This window comes from Archocentrus centrarchus, chromosome 21, assembly GCF_007364275.1.
Source record: "Archocentrus centrarchus isolate MPI-CPG fArcCen1 chromosome 21, fArcCen1, whole genome shotgun sequence".
Lineage (NCBI taxonomy): Eukaryota > Metazoa > Chordata > Actinopteri > Cichliformes > Cichlidae > Archocentrus > Archocentrus centrarchus.
This window is the reverse complement of record NC_044366.1, coordinates 29011695-29032984: the sequence shown is the minus strand read 5'-3', so window position 1 is coordinate 29032984 and position 21290 is coordinate 29011695. Positions and strand designations below refer to the sequence as shown.

The 21290-nt window shown below is 41.9% G+C and overlaps 1 protein-coding gene across 1 annotated transcript in view; it reads right to left on the bottom strand.

Annotated features, from left to right (window-relative positions):
* Nucleotides 1-6558: 6558 nt before the first annotated feature.
* Nucleotides 6559-21290, bottom strand: part of tbx15 (T-box transcription factor 15) — a 33399-nt gene continuing 18667 nt past the window's right edge. Inside the window, exons 5-8 of the mRNA XM_030758509.1 lie at nucleotides 16331-16498; nucleotides 15896-15960; nucleotides 10545-10642; nucleotides 6559-8246 (exon numbers count right to left, since the gene is read on the bottom strand). Of these exons, the coding sequence (XP_030614369.1) occupies nucleotides 7414-8246; nucleotides 10545-10642; nucleotides 15896-15960; nucleotides 16331-16498 (1164 nt within the window). The 3' untranslated portion in view covers nucleotides 6559-7413. The remainder of the gene's footprint in view (nucleotides 8247-10544; nucleotides 10643-15895; nucleotides 15961-16330; nucleotides 16499-21290) is intronic.

Genomic DNA, 21290 nt, shown 5'->3' with positions numbered 1-21290 from the left:
CCTGGTTCATATCAAAGTATCATTCAATGATTTCAAACAGTAGTTACATGTAACAGAGACAGATTTTAAAAGACATTTCTGATGTTTTTTGATTACTACGTAGTTAATTCTTCCCATAGTTCAAGCTGTAGTTTTCGAATGGTTAAAGTAAAATAATAATTTTTTTGTTTTAAACTTCAGTTATGTTTAACCAAGATGACTTTCAAGGAAGTCAGACAGCAAAATAAATTACTTAAACTCCTGAGACCTGAGCTCCTGTTTGGGATGCATTTTTAACTTCTTCTAGATATTTGTGATTAGATGGACCTGATATGTATATAAACTAAGCTTCCTCTTTGAACAGGAAGTTGTATTTTGTTACATGGTTGTTACATAATTTTGTAAAAAAAAAAAAAAAAAAAAATCCTCAGATGTGGACAATGGGATTATTTTATAGCATAACACAACAAAAACAACGTGACTTAACAAAGTATAAAACACTATTGAGCAGAATGAAGTATAAGGTGCAGCAAAGCCAAAATGTGCTGTCCCCATATGTGGACGCAGGGTCTCAGGAGGTTAATGTTTAATTTATTATCAGCATTCTTGACAATCAGTGTTGTTGCGTTTCAACTCGACTCAGCTTACCGTTACTTCCTCACACTCATCTCCCACCACCTCTCCAGTTCTCCACCCTCCACGGGGTTTCAATATCCGGGTCACCTGCCCGGTCAGTCACCTGATCCTCTGCATCTCTGAGAACCTGACTGCAAACCACCACAAAGCACCGGACCTCTCTCATTAAGACACGGGGGCTTTCCAGTGGGGCGTCTTTGTTCTCAGCAGGCATGGCACCATGGGACTGCCTAGGACCGGTCTGTCTCCATCTGGGCCTGGGGTCTTTATCAGAACCACCTGCCTGACAGGGTCAACTATATCTCAAACATCTTTTTTCTCTCTGGAGGAAGAAGAAAAATCATTTCCACTGTTTTCCTGTTGACCCACATGCCATGGCTGAGGCCCTTTTCTGAGAGTGTGAGAATATTTGCTTGTGTTTTACTTAATCTGGGAATCGTTCTAAAACCATTTCCAAACTATTTGAACTTCATCATTCTACAGTGAGATTATTCACAAGTGGAAAATATTCAACACAGTCACTAGTCTTCCAAGGAGTGGACGCCCCAGTAAATTAAGAGAAACTGCAAAAAAAAAAAAACCAACAGCTCCATCTCAGACTCCACCTCAGTTAGCCTGTTAAATGTTAAAGTTCATCACAGCACAATTAGAAAAAAGACTGAACACGTGTGAATTGTTTAAAAGGGTTGGCACGACAAAGCGTCTTCTCTCTAAAAAGACCATGGCAGCACGGCTTAGGTTTGGAAAGCTGCATCTGAACAAACCAGAAGAGTTCTGGACCAAAGTCCTTTGGACAAGTGAGACCAAAGTGGAGATGTTTGGCCATAATGGCGCCACAAACACAGCACATCAGCACAAACGCCTCATACCAACTGTCAGCATGGCGGTGGAGGGGTGATGGTTTGGGCTTGTTTTGCCGCCTCTCCACAACAACGTGAGAGGCTGAAAAAGTCATACAGAAAATTCTTCAAATTATTGCTGCTAAACGTGATTCTACAAGGTATTAAATCATAGAGTGCACTTAGTTTTTCATAGATCTACACAGAGTCCTGTGGATACTTTCTTTTTGACACGATTGTAGTTTAGGGAGGACAAATCTCCTCCGGTGCCAGGCACAAATACAAAGGCAGGCTGCTGACCGTGGAAGAGCCCGAGGAGAAAGGGCAGCTGGTCTGTTTGGATCTTTTTCTCACGAGGTTTGAAACCCAAGTAAGATTTGAGTTTCTAGATGATGTTTCTTGACTTCAGAAGTGTTTTTGTTAGCTTGCTCATTAAGCGGAGGATAACTTGCTGGCAGTTTTTTTCAGAGAGTAAGCAGGTTACTTCCCCAGACAAAACACACAACCGGGATGCAATATCAAACCCAGTTCTGAATACCATGTGAAACCAAGCAGTCACACCTGCACGTGCATTGACTTGCAGGGCTAATAGTAAATGAGGTTGTGAATGATTAATGTCACAAATTGTAAACAGTCTTTGCTTAGATGAAATCATTTCTATTATAAACTGATTCAGAAAACAAAATACAAATGGATGCATAAAAATTCAACAGAACACAGAAAATTAAGCATCAAAACTTTCTGGGTAGGACTGCCAGACCTTTAATCATTTAATGTCTTTCAAACAAAAGCAAACTGATCTCTACATTGACTTCCTTTTTGGCTTCTTAATTAAAAAAAAAAAAAAAAAACATCAGTGAGGTGTTGTCAGCAGCAATCAGTGCCACAGATTCCTGCCGTTTCAAAGATTAGAAGAAATATGTTACAAGAACAGGGCAGCACGGTGGCGTAGTGGTTAGCACTGCTGCCTCACAGTTAGAATACCATCTGGAAGGCCTGGGTTCGATTCCACCTTGGCCCAGGCCTCTCCCTCTCTCTGTGTGGAGTTTGCATGTTCTCCCCGTGCTTGCGTGGGTTTCCTCCGGGTACTCCGGTTTCCTCCCACATTCCAAAGACATGCACTTACTGGGGTTAGGTTAATTGGCTAATCTAAATTGCCCATCGGTGTGAATGAGAGCATGAATGTGAGTGTGAAAGGTTGTCTGTCCCTCTGTGTTGGCCCTGCAACAGGTTGGCGACCTGTTCAGGGTGTACCCTGCCTCTCGCCCTATGACAGCTGGGATAGGCTCCAGCCCCCCCGCAACCCTTAACAGGATGTGCGGAAGTGAATGGATGGATGGATGTTACAAGAATAATAATAATGAAAATGAAAATGTCTGCTTAAACCTTTATTTTGCTAATGAACTGTTATTTCAATGGCAATATAACCTACAGAGACATCCAGAGACACAGTGCTCAAATGCATGTGGAGACTTTATATTTACAGTTACACTTGGTCATTAACTTTGTTCCTCTACATGTGCATGTTACATATTCTGAACAATATAAATAAATAGACAAACCAGCACAAGGTTGCTTCAGAGATCTGTACTCCTGTGGTTGTACAGACTTAGGCCACGTTGCCAAAATCTGTCACGTTTCTTTTTTTATCGCTTGACATCTGCATCATGACTTTATCAATCCCAAAATGGTTTCAAGATGTTCCTTGAAGGAGAAAAGAAGGCCGGTGTAAGACGGCTGAAGGTATGCGAAAGCCCTTTGCATAAGAACAGTGATTTAGTGTTCCAATACACATGTCAGGCGCACTGTAACACCTCAGAAAAGTGGGTCTGCTTCTCCTGTCAGCAATAATTTACTCTGAAGATGAGTCAGGCCAAGGAATCTCAAGCATAAGAGAGGACTAAACACAAGAGGGCAATAGTTTACCAGGATTTTTTGATTGGAGTGTGTGATATAAACTCACACTCTGTGGCATCAAAACCAGACTCACAGTTCCCAGAAATTAAAGCAGTGTTTTTTTCCTCTCTTTTGCACATGCTCACAGCACCCCCACCCAACCCCCGCACTCCCCACTCGACCGGACTTGCATCCAGTAGAAATCGCCAGAGAGCGATTTCTGAGTCTTTTAATATGTCTGAAATGTGTTGGGAGGGAAAGATCAATGGCTGAGTCGTGGGGATTTTGGAATATCTTTCAGTCAGTGTGCTGTCAGTCAAAAAGACCTCAAAGCAGCATCTCTGTCAGAGGACCTCGTTAAAAACTCCAGTCCTGTATCTCCAGCTCTTACAGTTTCATGTTTTACGGCGAGTCAGCCACACTCCGCCATTAATCAATCAATGGGACCGTTTGCATATTTTGTTTCTAATGAAAGACGCCACGATGAAAGGCAGCGAGTGGCTGTTACTCAGGCCTTGCCATTCTTTTCCACTTAAGGACCTGATGGATAGTTTACAGTATAAAAACAGACCTGCTGTGCATTATGTCATACCGCCTCTCTGTAGATCCATGTGCACTGCTCCTCTTTACAAATACATCTCCTGTTTAACAGGCCCTGAGGTAGATTTGCGGTGAAGGCGGGTGGGGGCTACGGGGTGATTTTGAACGTTGCTGGAACAAGAGATGGGGCGCATATCAGACAAATAATGTGAATAATTATTGGAAATAATGTCCAGATAGATGGAGAGAAGCCAAATTATGAAATCATACGCTTCTCTCCGGTACATCACCCTGCTCATTATTTGAAGTCATGCTTGGAAAAACAGGTGTTTCCAATACTGGGTCGCTGTCTCCACGGTCCTTTACCCCCTTCGTTTTCTGATGATGGTTCAGATATGATATTTCATGGCTGGAGCTGTACTCGTGATAGGAAGTGATTGGGGAGAGCCGTTCAGAAGGCATCCGTGTAATGGATGCTGATTGGCCCCGGCTAAATCGCTGGAATCTGTGCCTGTATAACAAGAAGGGAACCACAAAGCTGGAGCAGGAATGATACTAAGTGCTGAATATTTTCCTTCTCTTGGACGTTAAAATGATTACAAGGGGATTTTTTTATTTTTTATTTTTTTAATGTCTCTTTAAGCAGGTGCCATATTTTTGTGCATCAAGCACAACAGCAGTGCAGCTGAGTGCAGTTGGCGCAAGAGTTTTATTCTTCATTCTCATAATAAACAGAACCAGGAGGGAGAAAAATTGTATTTTTTGGGGTCTTTTTCTTCCAGTTTGGTTTATGATCGATGCATTGCGTCAGCGTTTGAAGCCCATGTGGGCTCTGATGTGGAGCAGAGCAGATGTGTGGGTTTTATAAGCAGAGAACACTCGCTTGTGTGAATAATAATCACGCCATTTGCTGTTAGTGTGGCCAAAGAGGCTGTGACTGGCAAATCAACTCTCATAGACAGAATGTCAAACTCCATTCAAAATGGCATGCTTTGTACATGATATTTATCAGTCATTTCCAAAAGTTAATCAGTATATAGCTGTGAAATACAGAACATGTGGGGAGTAAAGGCATCATTACTCTGTTGATTGCCTACTTAAAATGCTATAATTTGTTTTACTTATGTGCAACTCCTGTTTCCTCTGAGTTTGGGGGATAATTTCTCCATGATATGTTTACCAAGCAACAACCTCCAAATTAAGCCAAAAGCTGTGGAAGACCCAAAAGCTGCAGTTGTTCAAATGGCCACTTGAGGCTACAAAAATGAGCCAGTTCAGAAAGATTCCCTTTTTAAAATTCCCTGCAGAATAAATATGTTTACAGCCTGGCACAAAAAAGGCTTTAGGTCTGTAGCCAATTTCTGCTTCACAGCAACAGCAAGTTGGGGTGGGAAGGGGGCAGTTCATGTAACTCATGTGTTTAAATTGTATAAGGTTTAAAGTTGTGCATCTTTTTGGACCTCTCACAGTGGCTGCAGTGGACACTTCACTGTTTCGCTGCAGCTCTGTCTATGTTCAAACTTCGTTCTTCTCCGCAGTTGGCTGATGAATCAAAAGCAGCGCAAGCGAGAGTAGCCCACAGAACCTTTTGTTTGTGACACTTCCCCCCGGTGACAGTAAAAAGCTATAACATGCAGACAACTGTCTGGAAAGCTGTCTGTAAGTTGTGCATCGAATCCACTCTGGCCTCTGGACAGACTTCCTAATCGAGCTTGTTCAGATAATTTGATCGCTCCTCTGAATATGGTCACTTCCTGTACCAAGAACAACAAGATGTTGACAGCCAAAATGCTAAAACTGAGACTTCGAAAAGCGACTTCACAAGCTAATAAGTGATGTGATGTAACATACTCGCGTTTATATAGCGCTTTTCAAGTCTTACTGATCACAAAAACTGCTTTAGACTAAAAGTTACATTTTAACCATATATTCATACAGTGCTTTATTCTATACACCTCAAGCACTTTATCTACCTCATAACCGTGGCCATGCAGGTCTTTGGATGAAGCCAGAGTACCCAGAGGAAATTCACACAGGCACAGAAAGGACATGCAAACTCCACAAAGAAAGGCCCCAGCTGGGGTTCATACCAGGAACCTTGTCAAGGTAGCTACGTGCATCTTTTATATACAGTTTATGCATATTACTGAAAAAGATATTTTTTTTCAACTAAGTTGGAAAATGCAGTATGTTCTTATTTTTCCAGAATAACTGGTTAAAGAAACTCAGATCTGAGCATCTACTGCTCACAAAGAGGGAAGAAATCCATGGAAATGAATTAAAACGTTTATTGAGGGTTTTTTTTTTTTTTAAACGTGCTTGGCACCTGTATTTACATTTTTTTAAAATGTTTCAAAAAAAGAATTACTTTGCTATTTCCCCTTTTTCACACATTTCAATAACAGATTGGCCTGTAAAATTGCTATATTGTTCAGCACTTAAATACACATCTGTAATACACATCACAGCATACTTTACTCTGTGCTGCTATTGCTTATTTTATATTTTATCACTTCTCACACAACAACTTTTTAAGCTTATGTAATTGATTGCATTCACCATTTCATATATATATATATATATATATATATATATATATATATATATATATATATATATATATATATATATATATATATATGTGTGTGTGTGTGTGTGTGTGTGTGTGTGTGTGTGTGTGTGTGTGTGTGTGTGTGGTTTAAATCAGAGTCCACTCAATAATAGCCAATCCAGTCTTAGAGGAGAAAAGGTTGAAGAAGTTGTGTGGTGAAGTCCTGAATTCTAATGTGCATGTATGCTTTCATTTTCAGGATGAAGGAAAAACATCCTCAGTGAACTCTTAGAACAGTTAGATCTATGTGTGCTCACCATCTGCCACAGCATTCACCAGATTCTCTCCTGCAGGTATGCGGAGCAGTGAGTCATTCGGCGTTCCTGTTCAGTTGTCTCTTTCATTCCCACCAAAAACTTCAAACTATGACAGTGAACCACAGACACTTTGACATTCCTGAACCAGTATGGCACAAGTGCTGAGTGGAGTAAAAAACTCTGTATCACACAGAAGATTCTTTGGTTACAGAGTGGCAGGAAGACCAGATGACCTTTGAGTCCCCAAAAGTCAAATTTGAAGAATCTGTTGTTACTATTGCACCATGACATTCACAACTGATAATCCCTTCTGAACCAGAGTACGTACACTGCTTCTTCTTCTTCTAACACTGAATTTGAGTTTGTTGTTTCATTGCTGTCAAACAGTACCATAATCAAGACGCTGTCCTGCATTAATACAAAGATAATTAAATAATCATTTTCCTTCCTCTGTAATTCTTTGTGAGTGGTAAGTATCTTTAAAAACAAAATGCTGAGAGGACATCCTGTTCTGAAAGGTTTCTTTGTACCTCAGTATATTCATCCTTCACATGAAAACACTGGTTAAAAATTAACACCAAACCTGGTTCATAGATTTGCTTTTGAGATTAAAGACTTTAGAAACATGGAGCCCTGTGAGGTTGGTTCTGAGTTCCTACACCATGTGCATGGACATCTGAGAAGAGGAGCCATACTGACGTCCGTCACAAGAGCTGCCGCTTTGCTGGCCGCTGGTGGTGTTGCCGATCATGTGCATGGTATCCATGCTTCCATTGGACAAGTACTGGCGCTCAGCGAATGCCCCTGCTGGAGTGGAGGAGCAGAGCAACCCCCCCTGGGGCTTCTCAGGGCTGGCAGCTAGGCGAGGAGAAGTGGGGAAGTTGTATCCGTACAAATTGTAAGGGTTGTGGAGGGAGAAAGCATTGTAGGATCCCTGCTGCACATGGTGGTGGCTTCCACTAAACATATGGGCAGAGGAAGGGGAGGATCCAGATGAGGAGGACGAGGCTGAGCTGGAGCTACCTCCAGTCTGCATCACGTACTGAAGCTGAGAGGCTGGGAATGAGCCGAGCTGACCGCTATAGCCATCCATCTTACCTCCACCGCTGCTGCCACTGCCACTGCCAGTCAGGGAAGCATGAGTGCTGCCCTGCATACCGGCAGCAATCAAGGAGGAAGTCCTCTGTGGCAAAAATGATTCAGAGGGCTGACCAGAGGCCACAGCACTCCCTGCAGCCTGGAGGCGTCCATATGAACTTTCAGCCAGGCTGCCATAGCCCTGTAGGGCCGCCATGTTGCTGCGAGCACAGGCCGGGTACTCCGACAGGCCCAGGTTGCAAAGCTGACTTTCCCTACAGCCCACATTGAAGGTGTTTGGGGCCAAGTGAAAGGTTGGAGGGGAGCAGGAGGGAGACAGGAGGTGTGCTGCGCTAGAAGGAGAAGGAGTTCCTGTGCTGGAGGTGGTGGGAGAGGTGCCTGTGCTGCCACCTGGAAAACAGAGAGAGAGAATGAGGGAAATGCACAAGCAGCAACTAGTACTGCTGAAAAATTCCAGCATTTCCTGCAACCTGCATTAAAAAAAAGTGTATCAAAGAAAATAAAAGTATCAAAGAATTCACTACTTATGTTGTCATTAATCCAGCAGGATGTTAATTTTGCAAATTTGGTCCCATTTAAAATAAATTGGCAATAAAGCAGGGGTGCTTTAGGGTGTGTCCACACTGTGATTGACAAACCTCTACCACATGGGCACACAGTGTGCTTGGTTTCTGTTGCATCCTGTTTCAATGAAACAAAATGGCAAGGACCAAAATACAGAGCTCGAGGCTTCAAGCAGAAGTCTTCCTACTATTGGGTGTTGTTATGCAGCAGCAGCTGGTAATGTCAAAAAGCATAGAGCTGTAGATTACATCAAAGCATCTGTCCCCAGTTTAACATGTAACCTTGTTGATCCACATGGACTTTGTCAATATGTTGCTGTCCTGAGGAGATATGTGCCACCCAACATATAATACACATTTAACTTTGTTGGCACAAATAAGATCCTTAAGTCAAGCCTTTCAGAGTGATGTGATAGCTGTGGGGTATTAATCACACACACTTCTCTGTTAATAAGAATTTGGCTCGCGTTCATGTTGCTGTCCTAAAATTCAGTTTGAAACCAGAATGAGGAGGAAGCATAACTAAATAATCCAGGACTTGCTTGGCTCGGGCTCTTATTTTGCACCATATGCCTTCGATAATATCGCTCCAGCGCTCTGCTCTGCTCAAGGAGATGAAGGGGGAGCTTGCGAGGAGGGAGAGAAATAAGAAAAACGGGGGTGGTGGGGTGGGGGTGGGGGGCAAGGTAGATATATTTCAGAAAGCGAGAACGATAGTTTGGTGATGTCATGTTTTCCTCCGGAAAGAAGAGCTCAAGGGGCTTCAGTGTCGAGGGAGAATAGCTGATTAGTTGAAGGGAAAAGGGTGTCTGGTGCCGTGAGGGCAAACCTGCACAGTTCCATATAGTTACCACACGCTGCACATGCACACCATAGAATCTTTATAAGATGATACAGGGTTCACTGGCAGAGCAAGGACTTTAATTAAATCTTAATCACTACAGAAGAGTTTAAAGATAACAAACATGTGTCCGCGTGCTCTGACAAAACATGGAGCATCACGTCATACTGACCTCCAGGGGTAACAGAGATCAGCTCAGCTTTGCTTTACGGTTGCTTTAAAGCAGCAAGGCCCTTGATATGAGCCATGACTTGGTAATAGTTGTCAACACTGGAGCTGAGACAAAGGGAGGTGGCCCGAGTGACACTGACTCTTGTTGCGGAGCCGTCCAAAAGCCACAGGGTTTGTTTAACGATTTTATTTTCGAGGGCTACGCGTGATGTGAAAAGTTCAGCAGACGCAGGCGGACCTGCCAGAGGAGCAGTGTATGGCCAAGCTCAAATGAAGGACAACCATAGCTGATGCAGCACGCTGTGATATATTCAGGGAAAATATGCAGATGTAGAGTTCAGACTGGGACACCAACGCACCGAGGTCATGGTAAGTCCCACTGCAGACAACTCAGTGCAACTGTGCAGTAATGTATTACAGTACATTGCAACGACCCCTAACAAAATGAAAAGGTAATGTGACGTTAATAAATAAATTAATAAATCCCCTTCAGGGTCATTTCCATGCTGGGTTTTAGTTTACAGGCAGAATTACTCACAAGAGGATCATAATAAGACAATAATGGTATCATGATACAGTGAATCTGTCATACTTGATATACTGCAATATAATTATCTACAAGACATCACAATATATGTGTAACAAAACAGAAAATATGCACTTTAAAAAGGGAAAAGGCAGCAAGTGTGTGTGTGTGTGTGTGCGCGCGCGCGTGTGTGTGTGCCTGTGTCTCCATTTTTTGTTCTTGTTCCTACCTCCCCAGTTTCCCCAGTTTCCGAGCAGTTGTTTTTACTGTTTACTGGAAGTTAGTTTACTTCCACTTATTTTACCTTCATTTATTTCTTTGAGAAGCGCCACATGACTCAAAGGAATCCATTTAGAGCATCTGCATGTGTCATAATGATATTCAGCACCAGTGTGTTGATGTAGTGCAAAAGGAAGCGTATGATACAGTTTTGCAGTCAGTGGTTCAATAGTATTTTTCAGACTTTCATTATTTTGCTCTAATACTATATTTTTAAAAATTCCAAAGTCAAAGTAAATTTATTACTGTAAGACCGTTAAGAGTGACTGAATGGTGATTTTCTCAGAATATTATATTCATTTACATACCTTGCTGTTTCTGCATATTGGTAAAGTCTTCAAATGTGAGTGTCCTCACTGGAGGTCTCCAGAAAGCATATGTTTCCATGATCGCTTCAAGGCCAGTCCTGACAGAGACACAGAGAACCCATTTTAGGACACACAAAAAAAGAAAAGGGAAAAGATGAAAATGGAGGTTTACAATAAAAGCTGCTGCATGTGTGACCAGAATAGACTTTGAGTATTTATCTCTACGTTTTTTTACATCTAAAGTTTAAAGCCTTGATCAGGCTTCCTGTAACATTTACATTCCTTGAAGGCCGATCACTTCTTCAGCTCATGTGACAGATGGAGAGACAGCCTCACCCTCCTCAAGCTCGACCAAAGCTCTTCATGTTCAGATCCTTCTGACAAACAAGGTCTCAAAATGATGTTAATGAATTAGGTGATAATTAGGAAAGTTTTTACCACGCACAATCTAGATTTTAAATTATTACCTTTGATCGTCATTATGGACATTATGGTTCTTGTATGTGTGAATGAAGACAGATTGAAGGAGAATCCAAATGTACTGAAAAGATCAATGGAAGAGAAATGGAAAGTGATATTATTCATGTCAGTGAGACAGTTAGAGACATCGGAGGTTGGGGTGGATTAGGGGGTTGGGTGGACTGAGAATACATAAGTTGGAGAGAAACGGAGAGGTGGGATAAACCAGAGTCCAGCTTGGAGGAAACTGGGGCCATTAAAAAGGAGCAGAATTTTAGTGTGCACATAACTCTGAGGTGACATTTCATCCTGAATCTGTACATGGTTCTCCTTCCTACTTGATTTACTTCCCCACGCGGCGCTCGGCCCCAGCCCAGTGAAAGCAGCGCCCGCTCTGCTCCCCGTGTTATTTTAGGGCCACCAACTCCCTGGCTGTGGCAGCTCGTTAGTGCGCCATGCTAATCAGCCCAGCCCTCACCATCACTACACTCATTCATACAGTCACACTGCTGCGGGACCAAAACCCAACAAATGAGCTGTATCCCTCCACTGGGCCATAAAGCCCCGTCACCAGACAACTGACGACACCACCATAAATGCGAGGCTAAGAGCGGGCCACATTAAGACGCAAAAAGAAATTCAGAAAAAGGAAAACAAGATGGTGCTTAATTTGAGAATTAGCAGTGCAGGTTTGGCCTTTCTATTAATTTGGAATTTCCCCCTGAATAAGGAATTGGCCGGTAACGTTCCACAGCAAACGAGCCGCACATTCACTTTACAGCTTAGAAACCCAGAGAAAGTACCTAAGGTACTTTTTTTATAACTGTTTATGTCACCCATATCCGATCCTAATATAAGCTGAGTAATGTTTAAAAGACACGCGTGGCAATAATAACAGAATATGTCACACCTGCTTTTATGTGTGCAGCTGCTTTCAGCTGCAGCTGTTGCACTTTTACATTTTGCTTGAAGTGACTGCAAAAAGCAGCAAATCAAGGGTGTTATTATTTTATTAGCGGACGAGCAAGATTTGCTTTCAGTGGAAATGACCTTAATTTTTCCTTCTATATCATTTTTTAATGACAGATGACAAGAAAGAAGTGGACTGAGTGACTGTCAGTACTCATTATAGATAACTGTGACTTGTTGCAATTGAATAATGCAGTAAATGCTTTTCATTTTGTTTGTTATTGCTGATTAATCAATGATTTTGCTACTTCGCACTGAAGTGCAGTCGGGGCATCTACCTGTGCTCACTTTCTATTATATGTTTTTACCTCTTGTGCTTCAGCTGTGGAGCTGTCTAATCTTAGTCTGATACATTAACCACTTATGATTTATTAGTTATATGTACACATGAGCAAAATTATGCATGAGTCCACCTGATCTAACTGTGCAGCTGAAACTTATTGGCGTTGCTGCACACACACCAACATTTGCTTCAGACGGCTTTCACTTGCTGCTCACGGCAGCCCATAACTTAACAAGCTGCACCTGATGCTGATGCCAGCATCCAATCACCACCATATCAAAGACTGCATCCAAATTGATGATAACGTTAGTCAGAGGCAGTCGAGCTGCAGGAGTTTTCCTTCATAGAGAAGCTTTTGGCACACCAAAAAGAGGGCCAAGGCCAAAGGAAAATCACTATCATACTAATAAAATTATTTTAAACCGGTTTTGTTAATTATGGTTTAATTTACTGAAGCATAACAGACATTTTTCTTATCAAAATCTTGAGAAACAATATGAACATATTTCAGGGGACGCAGACACATTTGTCTTTAGTCCTACTTCTTGTACTAGCACCGTTACAGCTAAAAAAATAATAAAACATGATCATGACACTGGGCCCACATTCATAATTCAACATATGCCAAAATGTAATTATAATCAGAAGTTTATGGTAAGGAAATAGTTTGATTGAACTGAATATTTGCAAGTTTTTTCCCTGACTGTGAACTGGAAAAATACAGTATCTACAGTATCAATTCATCCTGAGCAAATAACTTCATCCCGTGTGTTACCAATCAAACTCCTAAATCACCTTAATTACGCTGAAACAGCAGCATGAAGGTCAAAGGTCGGAGCTGCGGCTCACTAACAATATTTGTGAATGATGGAAGGAAAAAAAAAAATCAGCTCATACAGAAAGCATGAAATTCAGAATGACTCGCAGAGGGCTTCTAAGGTAACAGAAGCAGTCTGAAATCTCAGATCTGAACCAAACAAATCCCAGAAGGGCTGAAGAGGAGGAATCCCGAGCAGCACCGTGAGGATAAATTTATTTTCTCTCTCTAAAGGCAAATCTCTCACTCGCTGTTATCTTTTCATCTGTAGCTTTTCTGCAATGAAATTCTAATACCAGTTCATAAATCAAACGGTCTATTGTTTGAAAAATGAAAAAAGATGTCTCAAATATCTGTGCGTCAATAATGCGGACCAGATGAGGGGGCTGCTTTCATGTGTGGAGGGGCCTGATGTTTCAATACACCCCCTTCTCTTTCCTCCTGTCCTCCACTAATGTTATATATGATAATTCAGAGACTGGGAGAAACAGGCAAATCAAGAGAAAAGAGGGGAGGAGGAGGGGAGAGGAGAGGAGAGGAGAGGAGAGGAGAGGAGAGGAGAGGAGAGGAGAGGAGAGGAGAGGAGAGGAGAGGAGAGGAGAGGAGATGAGATGAGAGGAGAGGAGAGGAGAGGAGAGGAGAGGAGAGGAGAGGAGAGGAGAGGAGAGGAGAGGAGAGGAGAGGAGAGGAGAGGAGAGGAGAAGAGTTGGAGAGGAGAGGAGAGGAGAGGAGAGGAGAGGAGAGGAGAGGAGAGGAGAGGAGAGGAGAGGAGAGGAGAGGAGAGGAGAGGAGAGGAGAGGAGAGGAGAGGAGGGGAGTAAGCTATAGGAAAGGAGGATAATGATGAGGAAAATCTAGGAAAGCATCAAGACAAAATCCAACATGTTCAATAACATTATCAGCTAGTTTGAAAGGTTCCTGATGATGATGGTAATAATATGTATTCTGCAATGTCAGCACACAGTAAGACTTCTCTCTCTGACTTGCATCACACAGTAATGACAAAATATCCGATGCAAAAATAATCAGACGGGTTTCGTATTGTATTTCTCTTTTTCGGTTGTTTGGATTTGTGTCAGAAAGAGCAGAGAAAACATATCTTAAAGAATACTGGCTGAGATTTACAGTGGCTAAATGGCCCGCCAGCTTCACTGTGTCGTAGGGTGTGTGGGAATGTGGAGATGATTTTTTAAAAAAAGCATGAGTTCAGACAGTGTTAATATTCCCGTAAGAATGGATGTGGTGATTTTCAGGTCAAAGCACGTCTAGACGTCTCGGTTACACCGGGCTAAATTTAGTTACACGTAGCCATTGTTTCGATCACATTTTATGACTGTATTTCAGTCTGAAGCAGGTCCTGAGTAGGTGATAAAATTTTGATGGTTTTACGTAACTAAAATAAAAACAATCAGCCCTCTCTGAAGCTATAGGGGAGTATAACGGAGATAGAAACTTGATATCTTTCACAAAATGTGAACAAACTAATAAAAAGCTCACAGTAGATGTCAAAGATGAGCAATAATTTACAGTTCAGATCAAAGGTGTGTGTATAGTTGTGCATTAGCTGGTTACAGTGCAGCAGGCCATATGCCAGGCTGACATCAGGCACCCACACAGATACATGATCATTAGTACTAAGCAACTACTACTAAAATTCTCTCAAAAATTCAGTATAACAGCAACGAATATTATTTCATAAAAATACTCCAAAAGAAACCAACAGCACAAACACAGCTGGGGGGTGGGGTGGGGGTGGGGGGTCCAGGTCATTACTGGAATCAGCACGGGTGACACGTAGCAGACTTTCATCAGCTACAGCCTTGGTTCAGAAGACCTTTCAAAGCAGATACACCTTCTAATTTTAAGTCTTAATAAAATCCAGAAAGCAGAATTATTAAAACACACACACACACACACACACACACACACACACACACACACACACACACACACACACACACACACACACACACACACACACACACACCATATAAATATGTTTGTAACAGACCACACCACCATACAGGCTTTTTACTGCTGTTAAATTTGGCTTTCCAGTGCAGGAATCTGTGGAGACCTACTCGGCTTTTGGAGCCAGCCCCAAGTGGCCTCTGCAGGAACTGCAGGGTTTTTTGTTTTTTTTGCACCTCTGGTTGCCGTAGAGGCTGCCGCTTGACTGACAGGCATATTTTTAGCAATGCAATTATAAGACGGGTCAGCAGTGGTGATTGTTTTTAGATGATGCTGGCAAAGACTGTTGATGGTAAAACAACATAAAGAAATCAAAGTGCAAACTTTCTACTGGATACAATCTTCACATTATGGCATCCAAATCAAAAACTGTGAAAATGATTCCTTTTGGGTATCTTACTAAAGCATGAACACGTCAGCAGCTGTTCAGCAATTGACATCCATTTCTGGTTTTAGTGTGTTTATGCTTGAACAGATTTAAAAATCAGAGGAAATTAGACCATAAAAGCAACAGAGAGCAAAGGTTGTCTTCCCTCGCTTGTCTGTCTGTCTGTGCTGCAGATCTGGCCAACAGACAAAGGCATTTTTTTTTTCTAATGAAGCAGCATATGTGCTATCTTCAGAGGATTGTTTCTGCAATAAAGGTCACACAGTGCAACAATTAGCATGGGGTTCTCTGGTTTCTGCCCACAGTCTAAGTCGCATAGGTGTGGATGTAAGCGTAAATAGTTATCTGTCTCTTTGCATTAGCCCTGTGTCAGCTAAGACTAAGTATAACTGATAATAGAGACAGATAGAGCATTGAGGACACTGTTAAAGGGTATATTGTGTGAGTGATGCTGTGATCATGTACCTGTTTCTGCCAGAGTCTCTGAAGCCTTTGGCAAATGGGTTGCGGTCAATCTTTAGTCTGGTGATCTGCAGAAAAGGAGAACATAGAAAGAGATACTTTGTTATTAACCTTTCAAATAGAATAAATTTAGAAGACAATGCCATCACTATAAACCCAGATGCTCGAAGTAATCAAAATTAATTTTTCTTTTTCTTTTTTAATTACCAACTGATTATTTGGGGGATTTTTTTTTTTTTTTTTTTTTGCTTTTGTGCATTTTTCTTTTTCAGTTTAAAAACTGTTTTTTTTTTTTTTTTTTTTAATTCACTTCACTCATTACCCTAATACCTCATAGTAGCTCAGTTGTTAAAGAGAGTGACTCAGAGCATCCATTTTTCTGGAAGATGAATTTTTTTAATCAGTTTTTCCTATGAGGATAAAATAAGAGCTGAATACCTGCTGGTTCTGGTAGGCAGTGACGGTGGTGAAGACCGTCTCAGGGAAGCTAAAGGTCTTAACTCCCTCCCCACTGGGCACTGGCTTGTTTGGAGACAGTTCACTGCTGAAGTCCTTCCTGATGACATGAACACGAGGCTGATACTTGTGCATGGAGTGGAGGATGATCTGCAAATATGAAGAAAAAAAAAAAGGAGAGAGCGTGAAGTGCAATCACTTATTTTGTGTTATTCACAGTGCTGTGTAATCTGTGAAGGCGGACTCCAGTTATTAATCTGCGTGAGCATGTGTGATAGCGGTCTAGAAACTTACAGCTCAAAACATAAAACTTCCTTCCTGACAAAAAACCCCCAAAACACTTTCTTCTTATCAGTTAGCTCCACTGATTCCATACCAGGGCTACGTGACATTAAGCGGAAACAAACTTCACACTGCAGTGACGCTGGCTTGAGGATTATTTCACAGCAGAGCCGAGGCGTCAGACACAGTCGGCCCCAGCCTCGCCTCGGGGCTTCAGTCTGCTCCTGATTAATCTGAGAGTGAGAAAACCTCCCCAGAGCCAAACACCCACAACCCCCCCCCACACACACACTCTGTTACAACAGAGGGGGTCATTTCAGACTAGAGCCGCAGGGGAAAAACACCTCTGAATATCATAAACATTACATTCAGTGTTCCAGACCTCAAATCTCACACACACACACACACACACACGAATCATGACTGGGCATCTGCATGGAGACGCGTGTGCTAATCTGCAATCCTCATTTTCAAACATGTCTCCATCTGTGTTGTTCGGTATTCATTTTTGTGGTGTTTTGGAGTGCTCTGCCCAGAGATGACCTGCCAATCAAACCGCGTGGGCGGGTGCTGTGGTGTCTCTTTACTCGGGTGGTCAGAGGAACGGTCTCCTGGCAGCATGTCTCGGCATAAGTTTTGCACCATGGAAGAAATACTTTCAAATTTTGTGGGTTGTTTTCAGGCTGCCCTTGTTTCAATTGATAAAACAGAATTGTGAAAATGGAACTGCCTTATTTTAAAGTCACACTGTGATATGATGAACTCAGTACAAACAACTCAGGGAGCAGCCAAAGGACATCAGTTGACAGTTGTTCACGCTCAAATACAATTAGTTTAATACGTCGTGTTTTCATTTCCATGATAGGTAATGACGTTCTTTCAAACCCCCTTTGAAAATCATCTGGACATTCTCACCAGGGACACATGCACATAACAGATGTCGCGTGCATGTCCACAAAGTTAGATCCCATCAGGGCTCCAAAGCACATTTGGCTTCAATCGATTTTTAAACATAGTTAAAACACTTTAATGACCATAAACAATCAGTAATCAAAGCAATAAATTACTCAGACTGGGTGAACTCCTGTGATATCAGCTGTGAAAGAACACTGCTGAGGATTCAGCAAAGGTTCTCACTTACCCACGATGATAGTACTGACTCTGTATGAGTCAGTGTGTGTGTGTCTCTGAAAGCTCATTTACTCAGTAGGAAAGAAAAAGAGGCAAAGCTTCGAAGCAGACTGCAGAAACATTTTGAACGATTTCACACAGCAGCATTGATATGTTACCGTGCAATGGATCATTAACAAAGAACAAAAGTGGAGTGACAAAAAATGTTTTGGCTAGTCGAGTCTGCTTCAGCGTTTTATTCGGTTTTCCCATACAGCAGCAAAACGATTAGTGAGAGTGACAGCGTGAGGCAGACTTGAACCTATGAGGGTGAAGACTGAAGGACTGAAGGTAAGAGAAAGGTGACACAGAACTGCCGGTCGGACGGCTCTCATCACATTATAGAAAATCCCTGAGAGCAAAACTTTGGTGTAATGAAAGCAAACTGCAGTCTTGCTGTTGCTTTGAGCAGCATTTTGCAGGGTGACTTTATCAGTCTTGCAGGAATGTCAAATTAACTGCATTTTGTTGCCCATGAAATTTGAAAATACATACATGATAACATAGTTTTAAAAAACTGTAAATGTTCTTTTTTTTTTACCATTATGGTTACAGAACCTCTCACCAGCTGCATGCACTTGTATTTTAAATGTAATTAATTGGCCCCCCCAAAAAAGGTAAAGCAAAAAGTTAGTTCATTTGACTGATATCGTGACTGCTACTATTTTTATATTCAGATTTTCTATAGCTAGCATATTAATATTGTTATTGTGAATTTCTTTTTCATTGGGATAATCAGTAATTTTGAAGTCAAAAATCTGACATCAAACTTTTTCTTATAAGCTTATTATTATTCATGTATCAGGGGCTATATTAATATGAATGTAATATGATACAATTTAATGCATGCTTTAACAAACTGAACATTATCATACAATATGACATGAATCACTGAGTTAAAAGTAAGTTAATGTACTTTCATATTATTGAAGTGTTGGAACTGAGGAATCTGGGCATTTCTTCCATACCTGACCAAAACAGGAAAAAGCCATCAGGCTGAGATGTGTTTCATCCCTGATGAACGGCGGTGCAGCGCAGTTAGTTTAAAAAGAAACTAAAGTCATAAATCAAGAATATGCTGCATGTGCACTTCAGTAAGCGCACATACAAATATTAAGCACCATGTAATGGGAATACTTAAACAGCATCTCAAAATATCTCACAGTGTACTCCCACCACTGTCTGTGCTTACTTTTTGTTGTTTGCTGAGGTGAGGTCAAATATATGGTATATGCCAACAAGCGCTGTGATTAGATCTTTTTTTTCCCCATCTGTTAAATTCCAGCACGGCTCTTTGGTTTTATGTAGTCAACAGTTTAACCTGCAGAGCTCATCACAAAATCACAAACTAGTGGAGACACCGTTTGATGATGTGCTCCCAGAGACAAACTATTGATACTGATGTTGCTCACGGACTGCTTCTGTTGTGTGCTGTGATGTCTGATGATTCATGACACATATGGTGTCTGTTTCTGATGAGGCAGACATTTCACGACACCACAAGCCAGGAGGATGTGTGAGAAGCGGTGAGGTTTCCCCATACAGGAAGCTCCAAAATCAATTTTCTTTGGCCTCTAAAGACCCTCCAGAGAAACAAAGACCTTAAAGCTGAGCAGCAGGAGAGGAAAGACACCCCCACACACACACGCACATGCACACACACACACACACACTGAACGAGCCCTCCAAGTGAATCCTCGCCCACTGACACCCATATGTTATTACATTTGTCACTACTGAGCTGATGTGATCATCTGCAGAGCTGTGGCGGAGCAGGAACCTGCCGTGCCCCTGCAGCGCACTACTGAAAAGTGGAGCCCGCCATTTTGTCACAGAGCTGGAGACATCTCCATCATGGCGGTGTCACTACGACACGGCTTTTACAATCATTTTGCATTTCAGTAACAGTGGCGACCTCGGGGGGAAAGCTGATTTGGAGCAGAGATTCTTTCCACCAGACTCTCTGATCTCTCACAGCAATCAAAGCAGCCTCCCCTCCAGCAGTTTGACAGACATGAAGTGGCATCTTCACCACTCAGACTTTGTAACAGAAAAAAAAAAAAAAAAAAAAAAGAGCGTCCTCTCTTTGCACCGGCTCTCCTCTAGTTTATAAAAGCACACACATACAGAGCTGAGACTCGAGATGACAGATTCACATCATGACGTGGGCGTTTATGGTCGTTGTGGCTAACATGTGAGCAAACTGTATCTTATTTATACATCAGACATCTTCCTGAATGTCTGATGTATAAATAAGCATAAACTCAGCACATACTCAGCACTGATTCTTTGACTCGACCTCTTGTCTCTGCCAGCTCCTGATAAAAATGACTTTCACTGGCTAACACTACAGCAACCAGCCACTCAGTGTTTATGCAGCCTTTTTTGCTGGAGACTGTTGACATCATAGGTTGCAGAGCTGCAGCCTATGATGCCAACAATGTTATGTGCTATGCAAATAACTCATGGTCATTTTCGTATTACCTGCATTAGATTTGGCCAATTGTTCTGTTAGCTACACTGCAGGGCTAAACATAAGAGGCCAATTAAGCAAACAGCCTTCACTTAATATTGTCCCGTTCACATGAAACTCATTTCTACCTTAAAAGAAGAATCAAGTGGAAATACAGGGCTGATTTTAGTTTGCTGGCCACTTGCTGATTATACATAAGGAGGGCAGTAAATCAAACAAATTATGGTCTAACTTTTTGCTTTGCAGTTAAATATTTCACCTATGAAACCCACATAACACATTTTAAGCAGCCAAGAACCAATAAGAGGCTCACTATAGCTCACTACCTCCGTTACTGACTGGATACAAGCAGGGCAATAAATCAGGGAGATTGTGGTCAGACTCAAAATTTAGCACAGTGATGTGGCTGCTGGAGCGCGCTACAAATCAAATTCAATCATTTAAGTGACCTTAACTAAATCCACCAAGGAAATGTAAATGATATATTAAAACAAGGAAACTTCTAATATCTTTCCGCTTTATTCCTGAAAATGAGCTTCTTTCAGAGCGGCCCATCCTCGACAAGAGGGCGGTCCGAGTGTGACAGGAGTGTACCCGGTTCGATTCGGAGCGGGTCTCACGGCCCTGTGACTCACGAAAGCATGAAATCTATGAAGAAACATGTCAACTTTCATTTCAGGAGAACATTTCAAAACATTTTCATCCAGGAGCTGCCACACAGCTCCGAGAGTGCATTGGGTGCATGTGTATAAATCACAGCTTGAGCATTTAAAACCAAATGCAGCTCAAATCGGTCATTGTGTTTTTGTGTGCAGTTGTGGCCAAACATTTTTGGCAGTGGCCCAAAGTTTGTTTTTCATGCGTGTTGCTGCTTCAGTTTTTATTCAGGTTATTTTCATATGTTCTTATGATATGGTGAAGATCAATCACAAAGCTTTCAAAACTTCCCACCCAGACTCAAAAGTGCTGTAAGTCAGGGGTCTTCAACTCCCGGCCTTGAGAGCCGGTGTCCTGCAG